General features: G+C 59.1%; 2 protein-coding genes across 2 annotated transcripts; both read left to right on the top strand.

The window, feature by feature from the left end:
- Positions 1 to 3,801: 3,801 nt before the first annotated feature.
- On the top strand, positions 3,802 to 5,663 carry LOC102017040 (eosinophil granule major basic protein 2-like). Its single transcript, XM_005407994.2, has 6 exons — positions 3,802 to 3,877; positions 4,158 to 4,227; positions 4,369 to 4,700; positions 4,937 to 5,068; positions 5,229 to 5,346; positions 5,494 to 5,663. The coding sequence occupies exons 2-6, from the start codon at positions 4,170 to 4,172 to the stop codon at positions 5,550 to 5,552; spliced, it is 699 nt and encodes a 232-aa protein (XP_005408051.1). The 5' UTR covers positions 3,802 to 3,877; positions 4,158 to 4,169; the 3' UTR covers positions 5,553 to 5,663.
- A 3,419-nt stretch (positions 5,664 to 9,082) lies between these two features.
- LOC102016734 (proteoglycan 3) lies at positions 9,083 to 13,296 on the top strand. The gene is made up of 6 exons (XM_005407993.1): positions 9,083 to 9,137; positions 9,384 to 9,555; positions 9,910 to 10,205; positions 11,555 to 11,686; positions 12,562 to 12,673; positions 13,170 to 13,296. Exons 2-6 carry the CDS (start codon positions 9,489 to 9,491, stop codon positions 13,226 to 13,228), a joined length of 666 nt encoding a protein of 221 aa, XP_005408050.1. The 5' UTR covers positions 9,083 to 9,137; positions 9,384 to 9,488; the 3' UTR covers positions 13,229 to 13,296.
- The last annotated feature ends 2,360 nt before the right edge of the window (positions 13,297 to 15,656 follow it).

The following is a 15,656-nucleotide window of genomic DNA, read 5'->3' as shown; positions in this document are numbered from 1 at the left end:
GTGGGCCAGAGGCTGGCTGACCATTGTCTCAGATCTGGTGGGCAAGATGGCCCCGGGAGTCTTTGTGGATGGAGGGACAATTCCATTGGCTTGGGCAGCCCGTTTTGTGCGGCCCTGCTGGAACCCGAGGTGACCGCGGGTTTAGGGCTGTGGCGGCAGAATTGGGGCCCTCCTTCGCAGCCGAATGTTCCCGGGAATCTCTGAGCTGGGCTGTGCAAGGTTAGGGCTCACCTAGCTTGCTTAGCAAACTCTGAGACAGACTTCCTGAGCGATCGCAGGCTGCACCCAGCACTGAGCAAGGGTCTGACCCAGCGCTTAAGGTAACGGATGATGAGGACCGTGCTTGGCTCGGCTTTCGTCATCCACGGGCATCCTGGGCCCTGGGGGAAGGAGCATGTCCTTAGCAGAAGCCCCTTAATCCCTGACTCCTTGGAGGAAGGAAGCGCAAATCATGCTCTCGAAGATGACTGGTCAAGGTGTGTGTGTGTGTGTGTGTGTGTGTGTCCGTCCTCTGTCCCACGGTGTCTCTGAGTGTGTCAGTGTGATCACAACACACCAGTGTGTGTCTTCCATTCACTTGGAACTCCATGCGCACAGTAGCTGTTTCTTTTGTTGTGGAGAGAGAGAGACAGACAGACAGACAGGCAGAGACCAAGCAGCTCATTCTGTGCGTCCTGTTTACCTGCTGTGTTGAACCTCCCCAAAGCAGAGTCTGCCCTGACTGGTGTTGGACGAATAAATAAATGAATGAATTAATGAATGAAGGGGCCAAAACCCAGGGTCTGGCCAAAGGTGGCATCCATGGAAACTCAGGCTCAGAAAGCACCGGCAGAATCAGAAAGAGTGGATCTGTACCCTGACCTACACTCGGCTGGGCTTTCTCCAGCTTGTACACTTCAGGGTAATTAGTTAATTGATGAATGAATCCAATACATCATTGATAAACTTCTGTGACCCGGGCAGAGCGCTCGGCAGTGGATAAGACAGATGAGGTTTCTTGTTCCAGGCCGTGGTGGGAAGAATGTTGTCGTGGTTTGTGTCTGGGTGTCCCCCCAAAGCCTCATGCAGTCATGGGGCACTTCTAGATTTATGATTGACTCTGATCCAGTGCTGGGGTTGGGGGAGTGAGTGCTGCACCCGCCCTGGGACGGGGAGCCTGCGTGCAGTATAAGGGAGGGACAGAGGCTGCTTGCTGCGGCTCCTCCTTCTTGCTCGTGTTGTTTTTGCTGTTTTCTGCCACCATGAACATTTGTCCTCTGTCATGTGTCAGTCACCCTGCCTTGGAGCCAGCCAAGAATGGACTGAAACCTCCACAAACTGTGAGCTAAATAAAGCTTTCTCTCCTTAATTCTGGGCGTCAGGTATTTTGTCTCAGAAACGAGAGAAAAGGAACCAAGACAGACGTGGAGCCGGGGTCAGCGTGCCCGGCCCTTTGCACAGGTGCTCCAGGCTCAGACACACGTGGCGGGGCCGTCCTTGCCTGGGCTCCTGCTGGTCCCTGCAGTCGCTGGCACCCTGGCGAGGAAGTGCAGGAGTTGTGGGTAATTTCACAGCAACGGTTCGGCTGGCCTGTGGCGCTGGCCATTTCGCCACCTCTTATCTGCCCAGCGACAGTTGGCCGACTTTGCGGCCAGGGCCCTGGCGCCCGCCACTCCTCCCAGCCTGGGGTCCCTGAACAGGCTTGGGGGCACGTGTTCCCAGGGTCTGAGGGGGAGGGTCCTCAGGTCCACCCTACCTCTCTGTGGTGGGCTTCTTACTGGGCTTCTCACGCTTGTCCCTTGGGATGCTTCTCTGTGCTGCTGCCTCCAGCCGTCAGTACTTTTCTTTGTGTTTCAATTTTTTTTTGTCTTTTTGAGACAAGGTCTCACTATGCAGTTCAGACTGGCCTTGAACTCACTTTGTAGCCCAGGCTGGTCTTGAACTCACAACGATCCTCCTGCCTCAGCCTCCCGAGTGCTGGGATTACAAGCTTGCACTACCACGCCTGGCTTTTCAAGTCTTATTAAATTGATTTGTCTGAAATATGTGCTTACAGAGTGGATGGACAGATACAAGATTTCGGTCAATTTATGGGAGAGGCCATTGTCCACTGAAACATAGTCTTCCTTGCCACAAAAACTCTTCACTGGAAGGCAGGATTTTTGTTTGCTTCACACTGCATAAAGCTAGGTATGCCGGGCAGGGTGGCACACACCCGTCATCCCAGCACTCAGGAGACTGAGGCAGGAGGATCACTGTGGGTTCACACAGTGAGTTCAAGGCCAGGCTGAACTATGTTGTGAGACCTTGTCTTAAAAAAAACAAAAAAACAAAAAGCTAGATGCAAATTTCTGATGTGCTTTACTTCTGATGAATTTATTTCACTGGAGCCGGCTTGTGGGCAGGGCCAGGGGGTACTGGGTGCATCTGACCAATTTGCTGCCCACGAAGCCGGCTTTTTCTGTATAAACTCCCTGCAACCCGCTTCCGCTGAGGTCCGCTCCTCCCTGCCCAGCAGAGCGTGCCCAGGCCCGCAGCACAGGTCCGCCTCTCGGCCTTGTCGTGTACAGTATCTGCAGGACACGGGTGTTGGCGGTGTCCAGAGTGTTCTCGGCTTTACAGTCACACAATGTGTAACTTTGTTAAGGTTCTGCGTGTGATCAGCAGTGCTGCTGCTGCTGCTGCTGCTGCTGCTGCTGTAGCAAAACCGAGTCCGGCGAAGGAACGACGCCTGAGGACATCAGGAGGCCGTGAGCAGCTTTGCTTACACCGGCGGTCCCGGCTGGAGTAACTTCCAACAAGCGCCAGGCTGCGAGTGTCTGTGAGGCAGCACTTTCATGAGGCAGAAGCAGCGGTTACAAAGGCGGAACAGGACAGCCTGGCAGTTCTGATTAGCCAGCAGAGTGAGATCCTCGCTTACAGGGCTAGATTAATGACCATCAGTTACAAGACCAGATTAATGACCACAAAGCTGGGTACAGTCAGGCATCCTGGATGTTCCGTTACACTCTCGTGGTTACCCGGGATCCAGAAAGCAATTAGGGCGCCGTGAAATAGTTACAGAGCTGGGTAGCTTCAAAGAGAACGAGGTTTTAGAAAGAACAATCTTTCCTAGTGCAGTTTTCCCTTTCACTGCTAGAGGATCCAGTCTCCAAAGAGTGACGTTGCTCAGGTGTCCACTTCGGATTGTAATGGATGTTTGTCTGTCTGCCTAAGCATTTGTCTGTCTGTGTCGGCCCATGCACACAGGGCATCATGGGGGGGTCTGTGGGGAGCCGGTGTGCACACGCGACACCCTACTTCCTTTTACTCGCCCCTCGTGCATGCATTGGTCCCTTTCCATTTGCAAGAGACCCGCCTCCCCCTTCCCTGTTACTGTCTCCTATTTTGTTGTTTCATTGATTTATACTTGGGGTGCTCCTACCAGAGACACCTGTGATATCAACCCCCTGAGCACCCATTTGTCTGCTGAAGACCAGCGCACCCTTCTCTGTGGCGGAGCCGTGCTCCACGGTGTGGCGACACCGGCTTTCTTCACCCGCCCGGGAAGAGGTGCTGCAATCTCTTCTCCGAGTCCGTGGGATCCGCAGCCACAGTGCAGAGGCAGCTGAGGCCGAGACTCTGGCGGGAGCAGGAGCAGCGGCCAGCATCAAGACAGAGCGGGCTGTGTGGCCGCGGGCATCGGGACAGAGCGGGCCGTTGGGGAGCGGCTGGGCTCCGCGGGCAAGTGAAGAAAGGGTTCTTATCATTGGCCACTTCCTCCCAGCGTCTGTATAAAAGGCCCGGGAGTTGGATGGGGCACTGGACAAGGAGATTCCTGAGGACCCAGGAGACTTTAGGAGGGGAGCTGAGCGCTCTCAGCTGTCCTGTGGTGCAGCTGTCTCTAGTGACTGTGGGGGTCAGTGTTGGGTTCCTGGCGGGTTTGCAGGGACTGTAGTGGTTTTCTGGTTCCCTGGGCCTGCAGCGCTGGTGTCCTGGTCCTCCTCCTTGCATAATTCCCCTGAGGGTTGCTAAGTTGCAGGCCGGGCTTGAACTTGTGATCCTCCTGCCTCAGCCTCCCAGAGGGCTGGGGTCACCGACCTTTATTCTTGCTTTGCCTTTGGTTTCTACCCAGCTCCCAAAGTTTCCCAGTAGCCTGGCTGCATGTGTGTGTGTGTGACACCTTTTCTCCCTTGCAGGTCGAGGCCAAGATGAAACTCCTGCTCCTCCTGGGTCTTCTGGTGGGGGTGGTGTCTGCCCAGCGTCTCAGTAAGTCTTGGTCTCAGGGTCCCTGGGCCGCGTCCTTCCTCCCTGTGGTAGGTGGGGTCCACCCAGGCCAAGGCGGGAGCCGTCCGTGGTCCTGGAGGAACAGGGACTCCGCAAAGAGACACTTGTTCTTTCTCCTGCCAGGGACGGAAATGTCCAGCCTGGACAGCCCGCGGGGAGAGGAGAGCTTGGCCCGGGATTGGGACACGGCAGAATGGGCCTCTGGGGAGGCCGCTGCTGGGGCGCCGACGCCGCTGCAGGAGGAGGACAAGGCGGAGGAGGCGGAAGGGGGCTCGGGAAGTGACGACGGCCCTGAGGTGGAGGGTGAGGTGGAGTCCAGCTCAGAGCTGGACGTGGGTCACGAGGACATCCAGTGTCCTACAGAAGAGGACACAATAAAGTTCGTGGGCAGCCCTGGATGCAAAACCTGCCGATACGTTGTGCTGAGTACCCCCAGGACATTTAATAGTGCTCAGGTGAGCGGTGTGTCCCGGCATCCTTGTCATGGTCGCTGTCCCCTCTGCGGGTCGGAGGTCTCTGCAGGTGCCAGGCCAAGGGGCAGTGGCTGGGCTCCCATTGCATTTGGTCTCCCGTCGTCACGGAGATGGGGACAGGAGCGAGGGTGTGGAAGGTGGAGATGCGGGGACCCCGCCGTGGTCGTGCGAGCTCCTGCCATGGACACTGTGCTCTGCCTCTTCCTCCCGCCCTGCAGCTGGTGTGCCAGAGATGCTACCGCGGCAATCTCGCGTCCGTCCACAACTTCGCCTATAATTATCAGCTGCAGTGCACTTCCAGGACGCTCAACGTGGGCCAGATCTGGATTGGAGGCCTGCTCGTCGGCAAGGTAAGGGTGCTGGGTGCATCTGGCCAGCGCCATATCCCTCGTGGCCAGGTGTCCTGCGGGCAGCAGCAGCAGCTGCATGGACCCTGCAAGGACAGTGCTCGTCCCCCATCTGCCTCCCGCAGCCCCCCTGCAGCCACCCCTTCCTCTCCACCTTCCGTAGGGTCACTGCAGACACTTCCGCTGGATGGACAGAAGCCCTTGGAATTTCGCATACTGGAGTCCTGGGCAGCCCTGGGGTGGCCATAACCTTGGTGGATGTGTGACCCTGTGTACCCGAGGTGAGGCGGGATGGGGAGGATTTGGGGGTGAGGGCTAGGGGCGCCCATGGGGAGGCACAGGGTGGGAGCCTGCTCCCCAGGGAGGCCACCCTGGGTCTCCGAGTCACCTCCACGAGGTCAAAGTTCCCCTCCAATCTGTCTGCACAGGAGGTCACTGGCGCCTATCTCACTGTGGTGTGAAACGTCCCTTCGCCTGTTCCTACTGAGCCAGTCCCAGCCGGGAGCTCCCGTCTGCCTGCCCTGCCAGCGGCTGCTCCCCTCCCCTGACCACACCTTTCCTTCCACTGCCCTGCAATAAAATCGCGTCCAGGAACCGGTTCCCTCTGTCCTGTGGTCATTGCTCTTTGCAGCGTGGTCCCACCTTGGAACCTCCTGCCACAGCCCCCAGCCCTGTTCCACACCGTCCCCCCAAGGGGTCAGAGGATGGAGGGTGGGGTGAGGACCCTGGAGCCTGCTGGGGAGAGCAGAGTGAGCTCGGGTGTCTCCTATCCTCCGGACCTGCCCGGGGCACCTGTGTCACGGGTGTTTGCCAAAAAAGCACCCTTGTCCCTAGGCCCTTTAGGGCTTCAGAGGGAGCCCGGGGGCCCATGTTGGACCCCATTCAAGGGTCTCTGGTCACTCACCACCCCACCCCAGAAAGCGCTTGGCTCACTGCTGTAGGAAATCAGGAAGTCCCCAGGGACGGCACACATCCCATAGGAGGGGTGTCCATGCCCAGCTCCCAACCCCTCCAATGACAAGGACCTGTTGTGTCCTGGACACCGTTTCCCAGGCGCCTGAGGTGGCTGGCCCCCTCCCACATAGTACAAGGGTTGGGGAGTGTGTTGCAGTCCTGCTGGACAGTTTCATAGGGGGCAGGAGGAGACTTCAGGGCTCAGGTCCCGCTGCTCCACGTCCACTTCCTGCATGGCCCAGCCTGCAGTTCCCTGGACAGGAAGCTCACTGCCCATCCACGGAAAGTTTCTGCTTTTAAAGCAAAGACCACGGTGTAAGCAGAGTGGCCTCACAGCCCCAATATGGGCTGTGCATATGCGTGCAGCCTTCCTCCCAGGTGCTCCTGGGCTCTGCGGGCCCCAGGCCTCCTCTAGGAGGGGGCCCCTGGATCCCTTCCCAGGGCACAGCTCAGGGGAGACGCCCTGGCCAGCAGCACCCACTGCTTCTTTGGCGAGGGCCACAGCTTGGCTCAGCTCCCCGTGTGCCCGCACCGTCCTGACCTCACGAGAGGCAGGCGCTGCCGCTGTCCTCTCTTGGCAGCCGAGATGCTGCTTGGGATCTTGTGGATCCCAATGCACGCCTCCCAAGACGGCGACGCTGACTCCTGAGGAGGGCGGGCGGGACTGGGTCTTGGACAGGAGGCAGAGTTTAAACCCCTGTGGACATAGCAGTAAACGGTAGGCCAGAGTCTTGGGGGCCCCAGCGGTGCTGGAGACGATGGCGCCGTGGACTACGTCGCCCACGGGCGCGTCGAACCCTCGGCTGCATCGGACAAGGACTGCAGTCGGCACACGAGGCCCACGTGCCACGGGTCAGCTGTGAGCGCCGACAGCAGCCTGACTGCTCCGCGCTTTCCCAGGTCAGCGTGGAGAGGGGACACGGCAGCCCTCGGCCTTTCATAGGATGAAGTGTGGAGCACAGCGAGGACCAAACCAAGGTGGAGCCTGGTGCCGGGGCCGGGGCGGATCCAACATTACTTTTGCTCTTAAACCCGACAGGACCAGGGTGGTCACCGACAGTGTCACCGAGTCATTCGGCTGTTTTTGTCCAGGGTCAACAGGGGGGACCCAGGGGCCAGAGTGGGAGGAAGGGAGGGAGGGAGGGAGGTCCCAGAGAGGCTGGTGGAGGCAGCTCGGGGGCCCATGGGGAGCCCGAGGACTGGCTTAGGCTGCCTCGGAGTGGCTCTGTGATCTTGGGCACTCGTTGGAAGCCTCTGAGAGGCCACCTCCTCCTCTCGACCTGGAACGATGCCCGCCGTGCTAATGCCGGAGCTGGCTCCTCCTAAGGAAAGCCAGTGACACCGGCCACCCTACCCCTAAGCAAAATGGTGCCTGGCCCAGGGCCCCCACGAAGGAGGAGAGGGGGTTCTTTCTGTTCTCCTCCCCCTCTACTGGGAGGCCCTAGCTTGGAATGCAGTGTCAGGATTTGGGGCCCCGGGCTTGGCCAATCCTCCCATCAGGTCGATAAGCTGAGGCTTGGGTCCGTTGGCCTGGGAGATAACAGCGGGGCTGTTACTCCGCAATCGGCCCAGAGGAGGCCTCACAGCCACTTCTCCATTTGCAGGGCGCTTGGGGGGGGGGGCAGAGGCGAAGATGAAGCCAGGCCTGCTGCCCCTTGGGCTCCCCGTCCCTGCTGTCCCCCTGGGCTGGGGGCCGGGCCGGGGGGCGGATGCCGAGATGCCCTGTCCGGCAGGAGTCTCGGGGCTGAGCCCCCAGCCCTGGGCACAGAGACCTGGCCAAGTCAGGCTGTGGCCGCGGAGAACCTGACAGAAGCTTGGACAAACGTCTGACCTCACGCTCATGTGGATGTTTTGCACTAACGCTGATTTTCAAGGAAGGCTGCGTGGAGACATTACTCATCCCACGAAGACCCTTCGGGGCATCTTTAGGCTTTGTGTCTGACTCAGCCGCTGGATTCTGGTCCCGACTCTGGCGGTGGCCAGGGTGGTGGTGCGTGGGGGACGAGGGTCGGGAGGAGGGGGCTCCACAGCGGTCTGGGGGCCTCTGCGTGGGGCTTCTCACCCCAGCCGCTGCCTCTGCACTGCCCGTGGCTGGGCACAGGCATTGTCTAGATCTGTGCCCTGATGTTCCGAGGCCATTAGGGAGGCTGTGGAGACACTGCTGACGCCCTCACAGAGGGGAGGGGCTGCTGATCTCTATCAGGGAGAGACGGAGCATCGCTCGGCTTTCTGCGATGCACAGGGCCGTTTCCCCCAAATACCACAGGGCCCCAAACACGACCAGGCAAAGGTTGGGAAATCTTGATCTAGGTTCACAGTACAGGAGAAACAGCAGAACCTTTGACATATGAAAGATGAGAGAGCCAGGCGTAGTGGCACATGCCTGTAATCCCAGCACTCGGGAGGCTGAGGCAGGAGGATCACTGAGAGGTCAAGACCAGCCTGGGCTACAGAGTGAGCTCAAGGCCAGTCTGAATGGTACAGTGAGACCCTGTTTCCAAAAAAAGGAAGATCCTGTCCCAAACAACACAACACAAAGAGATGAGGGGAGGAATGGGAGAGGGGGAGGGAGAAAAAGGAAGGGAGGAGGAGGAAGAGAAAGAGTAAAGGAAGGGAGAGAAGAGTTTTGGAGCCGAAGGCCCTGGGCGGCCCAGCTCCCTGGCTTCCCGTGTGACCTGGGGAAGCCACGGCCCTTCTCCGATGCATCGGCACACCTGTGCGGAGGGAAGCGCGCACCCCCATTGGCGGTGGGTGGAGTTGGAGATTGGGTGATGCTGGAGACAGGGGAGGTGAAGTACAGCAAGCACCTGTGTAAACAAGTGCTGGGGACAGTGGGGGCTTGTCCCTTTCCCCTTGGGGACACTGGCCCTGAGACAGCTCCCGAGCTCAGGGCCCTGCTTGGGCCTGAGGGGCACTCACAGGGCAGACACGGGGAAGAGAGCCGGGCATGCAGGGCTCCCATTTAGGGAAGCGAGGCGGGGGTGGGGCAGACTTTATCAGCTGGGGACCCCATCCCCAGCCTGGGGCAATCTCCCGGGCCCTCCTCACTTCCCCAAAGCCCGTTATAAGGGCTGCGTGTGGGGCCCAGGAGCCAGGGCACTGTGCAGACTCTCAGGAGGTGAGTGGTTCCCTGGACCTGGGACGGGGGTCCAGCCCTGGTAGACATGGGAGCCGTGGAGACGACAAGAAGCCTGGGTCCTCCCTGGCCAGTGTCCTCCCCTCTGTCTCCCAGCACGAGCAGAACGTGCTGGGAGCCGAGCAGACCTGACCGCGTGGGCCTGGGCTCCGGGCCGGCACCGTTTCAGGGAGGAGAGGGTCCTGGGACAGAAATTGTGTGCCCGTCACCCTGCCTGTCTCTCTTCAGGGTCCCCGCTCAACTGGCAAGTTAAACGCACGCCACATCTACACAGTGCGCCAGGGGCTGCTGCGGAGGACGGTGGTCCCGGTCCCACTTGGAGGCTGGGCAGACATGGGGATCCTCCTTTGCCTGCCCCTGGCCCTGCTCCTGCTCGGGGCGGTTTCTGCTCTCCACCTGGGTACGTCCGCCCGGCCCTCCCCGCTCATCTCTTGCTTTTCTGCACCCCCCCTTTTTATTTCTAACCCCCGGGGGCCAAGGCCACCATCTCCTCCGCTGACCCTGTCCCTCTCTGGTAAACTTTCTTTGGTCTGAACTGTAAGACAAAGGCTGACGATTACCCAGCTCCTCACGCATGTGTCCTCTCTGCCCCCAAATACACGCTCGCGGTGTCCACTTGGCGGTGGACCCCAGGGGCCCCCTGGGCAGCACCACGCTTTTCCCCTGCGGCCCCAGAAACCTGGGCTCGCTGGAGCTGTCCGCGGTCCTGGCGGGCCCCCGCTCTGCTTGACGGCCAGGGAACTCTTCCTCCCAGAGAACACGGTTCCGGCTCTGCAGAGCCCAGAGGTGGAGCTGGGCTGGGGTCTGGGTGGCGCCCAGGAGCAGGAGGCGATGCTGACGGCGGGAGACAAGGCCAAGGCTCTGGGGCGCCAGGACGCGTCTGAGGACAAGGAGGACGGCGAGGAGGCCGCAGAGTCAGACGCAGCTGCCCTAGACAAAGACTTGCCGTGCCCTGGGGAGGAGGACACCATTCCAATCCAGCAGGATCCCGGCTGCCAGACCTGCCGCTACCTGCTGGTGCAGACTCCCGAGAGGTTTAGTCGAGCCCAGGTGAGCGGCAGGTGCTGTTGCAGAGGAGTGGGGGCGAGGAGCGGGGATTCGGCCTCTGCTCTGTGCCTGTTTACATGAGAGTGGTTCTCAGCCTACTTTCAGAATCACCCGGGAGCTTTGTTAAAGTACAGATTTGGGGGCCCTGCTCCCAGTTTCTGAGGTAGGAGTCGGGGTGAAGCCTGAGAAGGGGCGTGCATGACTCCTGGGTGAGTCATGAATTGGATGATATTGTATGGTGGTCTGAGGACTGCACTTTGAGAACCGCTGGTTAACAAGGGGCCTTGGTACTCGAGATACCCATGTGGGATTCCGCCTCTGCTTTTCACCCATGGCGTCACTCCCTCAGGCCCCGGGGACAGCAAATCTGGCTAATGCTCAAGTCCTTTATATAAAAGTGTATAGTGTTTGCTTGTAACCTCTGGTAAGCTACCAGCTTACTTCACGACGTCTCTAGATGTACCACACCTAATATGGCCAGATGTGGCACACACCTGGCACTTGGGAGGCTGAGGCAAGAGGATCACAAGTTGAAGTCTTACCTGGGCAATTTAGCAAGCTCCTGTCTAAAATAAAAAGGGCTGGGATGCTGCTCAGTGTGAAGGCCCTGGGTTCCATCCTCAGTACAGTGAGAAAACCCTCGTATAACGTAAATGCTATATAAATCGTCGTTACTCTGTGCATCAGAGGATAGTGACAGGAAAAAATGTCTGCACAGGATCTGTGTATTCGAGGAGGAGGAAGATTTCTAGTTTATCCTTTAACTGATGAATTAAACAAATACCATGCCTACACTATGTGCCAGGGACTGCTCCAGATACACAGATGGCCTCAGACACATTTTGGGAGAGGTTTAAGAAAAAGAAATTTTTTGATACGGGGACTTGCTATATACTTCAGACTGCTCTCAAATTCAGTATGCAGCCCAGGCTGGACTTGATGGCATCCCCCTCTTGCCTCAGCCTCCTGAGTGTTGGGATTACAGTCGTGCACCACTATGCCTGGCAAGACAAAACTTTAAAAGCTGTTTTTGCTGTATGGTTGGCTGAATCCAAGACAGGGAGCTGATGTGTGCGGAGGGCTGACTGTGTGGTGCAGTATGAATCTCTTGGAGTTGGGGTGAGGATTCCACAAGATGATGCATTTGGAATAATCCAGGGACCGGTCAGTAAGTGGTGGTTATGATTATTATTACTTGTGCAAGGATGTTCTGAGGTGTGATTCAGGAAGAAAGGACTGAGAAGGGGAACAGGTCCCTCAGCTCTAACCCACAGGGGGTTGCAGAGGTCTTCCCCAGGGACAGAGGAAAGTGACAGGGGCGCAAGTCCCTACCCTATGCCTTCTGTCCGCAGAACATCTGCAAGAGATGCTACGGAGGCAACCTGGTCTCCATTCACAACTATAGTGCCAACTCTCGCATCCTCCTGCTGGCCAGCAAGATCAACCAGGCCCAGGTCTGGATTGGAGGCATCCTCAAGGGCTGGGTAAGCGGTGGGCACCATCTGGGTGTGGGAAGTTCTTTCTGGCTGTCTCAGGGCCTGGTGGCGAACCTGTGGCACGTGTGCTCCAGCAGGCTGTCTGTATCATTGAAAGCTTTAAAAGGTTCGCCATGGCGGTCTTAGGGGCTGCCTGGCCCAGGAGGGCTGGGATGTCGCTCTTAGCCTGTGGTGCTGTGGCATACCTGGGCAGAAGGTGTGCTGCCATCAGGCAGAGCAGACAAGAGAGCCCAGGTCCCAGTATTCCCAAGGCTACGCCCCAGTGACCTAACTTCCTCCCACTAAGCTCCACCTCTTAAAGGGCCCACCACGTACCAATTGCCCCGTGGCTGGGAACCATGCCTTAAATGCATGGGCTTTGGGGGAGCATTTCAGAGCCCACCTACAGCACAGTCCAAATCAGGGCTGCTTCCTCCTTTGCACCTCCTCATCCTCCCCCAGAGCTGGCTTTCCAAACACTCACCAGCACAACACTAGGGCCAGGAGACTGATTCTAGCAGGCAGACACTCAGTCCCTCATGAACCCTTTCCTGGACCCTTAGTTTGTTCATCCCTGATGTGGGGCTCTTCTCTCCGCTGGTTCCGGGATCATGGGGGAATAGATGACGTCATATCCGGTACTCAGCGTGCGGTCCAAGGACCAGCATCACCGGGCAGCTTGTTAGAACTGCAGAGAATCGTGGGCACATCCTGCGCAGCCCAACAGGCGCCTGCGCGGTAGCAAGAGGCCCAGGCTCTCCTGCTGCCGGCGAGGGCGCCGGGCTTCCGGCCAGGGGGCTGCTGAGTTGCGGCTGTGCTTGGGTCCCTGGGTCCTCCCAGCCGCCCGGATCGCCCGCTCTGACCGCCTCCCGGTCTCGCTCTAGTTCCTGTGGAAGAAGTTTCGCTGGACGGACTGCAGCAGCTGGGATTTTGGATACTGGGCCCTCGGGCAGCCGCAGAATGGGAAGGGCCGCTGCGTGGCGCTGTGCACCAAAGGTGAGGCACAGCGGCCGAGAAGGCGGCAGAGCAGCCCCCAGGCGCTGTCCCGGGCAGCTGCCTGCACGCGGGTGCCAGGGGCTCCCCTCCGTCCCCTGCGAACCCCAGACCTGAATGCGGGATCCGGGGAGCACGGGCAGCGCGGCGCTGCTCTGTGCCGGGCCGGGCCGCGGCGGTGTCCCTGGCTCCTGCGACGGGAGCGGGGGGACCACGCGAGTGACAGGTGACAGGTGTGGTTCGCGAGCAGATGTGAGCAGGGGGCGCCGCCAGGGAGGAGCGGAGGGGGAGCCGGCTGGCTGAGCAGCCGGGAGCGCAGGTGCGGGCGGGCACAGGTGTGCGGGCTGCGCACCACCTGGCGGCGGCGGAGACGGCCAGCGCGGCCTCCTCTGCGACGCGCGGGGGAGGACGAGCCTGCGTCCTGGATCACAGCGAGGACACCGCGTGGCTGTCCCTGCCGTGCGGTCCCGGGCGCTGACGTCGCCGCTCTGTCCTCTAGGGGGCCACTGGCGACGCGCCCGGTGCTGCCGGCGCCTGCCCTTCGTCTGCTCCTACTAGATCCTGCCCGACAGGGAGCCTCCTGCCTCGGCCTCCTGGCACCGGGCTCGGACCATAAACCCAAGCTTCCCACAGCACTCCTGGAGTCTCGTTTCTTCCGCGCTCGCGGGAGGCCGCGCTCGAGGGGCGGGGAGCCCCAGACTCTGGGGGCGCCCGGGAGGGTCGCGCGGGTCGCGCACTCTGGAGATTGAACTGCAGCGCCACCTGAAGGCGGCGCGGGCACCTGGGCACCCACATCCACGGGGTGCGTGGGAGGGCGCTGCATCCCGGCTTTGCCTGGGTTCAGAGTGGGGCACAGGGCGGGCAGCTTTGCAAAATGGAAAGCAGATTCCGGAGCTGATGTGGAATACTGGGGTGGCGCTCAGAGCCTGGGGACCCTGAGAGAGGATAGGCTGCCTCCCTAACCTTGCCCCGGTAGGACACTGGCCAGGAGAGACTGCGCATACACGTGTGCGTGCATTTGCACCTGGGTATTCAGGGCGTGGGTATCCAGGACATTAATTGATTCTTTAACGACAGCATTTGCTGGGCGTGGTGGTGGGTGCCTGTAATCCCAGGCGTGTGTCTGTGTATCTGTGCGTGTGACCGGGAGAGTGTGTGGGTGTGCACCCCTGGGTGGCTGAAAGTGCGTGTGTGTCCGTGTGTGTCTGCATGCATCTGAGTACACCGCATCAGATCTGCGTTTGCATGTGTGCGCACATTATTGGGTGAGCACCCCTGGCACAGGGCTGGAGTAGAAAAGCCTTTTTCCCGGGTGCCCTGGGTGCGAAGGGTGCGGGAGTAGAGGGACCAGGACAGGGATGGGGGACAGCCCTGGGGACCAGGAGGTGGCAGGAGGCAGAGATGAGAGCCCTGAACGGGGCAGGGAATGGGCCTGGCATTGCCAGCGCCTCCCCAGTGCTGGGCCTGCCTTCCCAGCCCCAAGCAGGCGCCGAGACCCTCCGGGACTGAAGGAAGGGCCGGCCAGGCGCGCGCCATCCCTGCACTGTCTGCGAGTGGGCTCCACTTCTGCCCTCATCTGTTCAGTCCCTCTGCTGCTTAAGACCTTCGTTCTCGAGCAGCTCTTGACTGCAAAGCAAATGCTCTTGAGAGAAGCAATGCCTCAGAGGTGACCCAAGAAGGTGCCAGAGGCAGATTGCCAGCTTGCTGGGCACATGGCGCTGTGAGCCGGAACTCAGCCGAGTGTGTGTGGAAGAGAAGCTGCTGTAGGAGGTAAGGAAGCACACTGCGTCCCGGAGACTCAGGGAGACCCTGTTTGCAGGCTCCCCGGACAGCTGTGGGCCTTGCAGCCTGCTAAGGAGAGGTGGCTGGGATGAAGCTGGCCCTCGAGGCCCAGTGGCTAAAGGGCCCCTAACCCTCCAGCTCCAGGTCCCTGCACAGCGATCCGCAATAAACCTTGAGCTTTTCCTCCTTACTGCAGCAAAACCTGCATGACTCTGGCATAAGGGAAAGAAGTACTGGGCATGAGGGCGCACGCCTGAAATCCCAGCACTCAGTGGGCTGAGGCAGGAAGATTGCTGAGAGTTGGAGACCATCCTGAGCTACAGAGTGAGTTCAGGACCAGCCTGGGCCACGTAAGAGACCCTGCCTCAAAAACAAAACAAAACAAAACAAAACAAACAACCAACAAAGGTGTCCACACAGGTCCTGATTTTTCCCAGATAGCCAAGCTCCAGAGTGGTGAAGCTCAGGGTTGAAGCCCAAGTGTCCTATGTCCACTTCTTAGTTCTGATAAGCACATGCCTCGGTTTCTCTTTCTGCAGAGCGAGAGGAGGATTAGGTGTCGCCTACCACACATGTAGCTGCTGCTCGCCAATGGGGAAGCTTCAAAAGTGAGCGTTTATGCCACGTCTTTGGGGGATTTTGTTTTTGGTTTTTGTCTTTTTGGCGACAAGCTCTCACTATGTAGTTCAGGCTGGCTTTAAACTCACTGTGTAACTTATGCTGGCCTCGAATCACAGCCATCCTCCTGCCTCAGCCTCCTGAGTGTGGGATTACAGGCATGCACCACAACGCCCAGCAAATGCTGTCATTAAAGAATCAATTGATATCCTGCTCTGGTTTCTAAGTACTGTCAGCGTGGTTTTCTATCAAAGAGAATCAGTAACACACTGCCGCACCCTTTCAGGGCTGGTGTGAGGGTGCCCATGACTGCGTTAGTGATCGGGCCGAGGGGCCCCAGTGCCGCAGAGAAAGCAAGGTGCTGTCAGCACTAAGGACAGTGGCCCTCGACCTACACAGCACAGGCGCCTACAATGGTCGATACATTGAGTCGACTTGAGAAGTCTAGAAGTTCATCTGAGTAACAGCAGTCCTACAGGCTCAGGTGTACAGGACACGCCCTTACGCTCTGGGACGTTGTTCAGAGTCAGCCTGAGAAGTTTAGAAGTTTAACTCCGTGACCTAGCAGGGGGCCAGGGTCCTTACT

This window comes from Chinchilla lanigera, unplaced genomic scaffold (genome assembly GCF_000276665.1).
Source record: "Chinchilla lanigera isolate Chin_1 unplaced genomic scaffold, ChiLan1.0 scaffold00110, whole genome shotgun sequence".
Taxonomy (NCBI): domain Eukaryota; kingdom Metazoa; phylum Chordata; class Mammalia; order Rodentia; family Chinchillidae; genus Chinchilla; species Chinchilla lanigera.
This window is presented reverse-complemented; position numbering and strand designations above follow the sequence as displayed.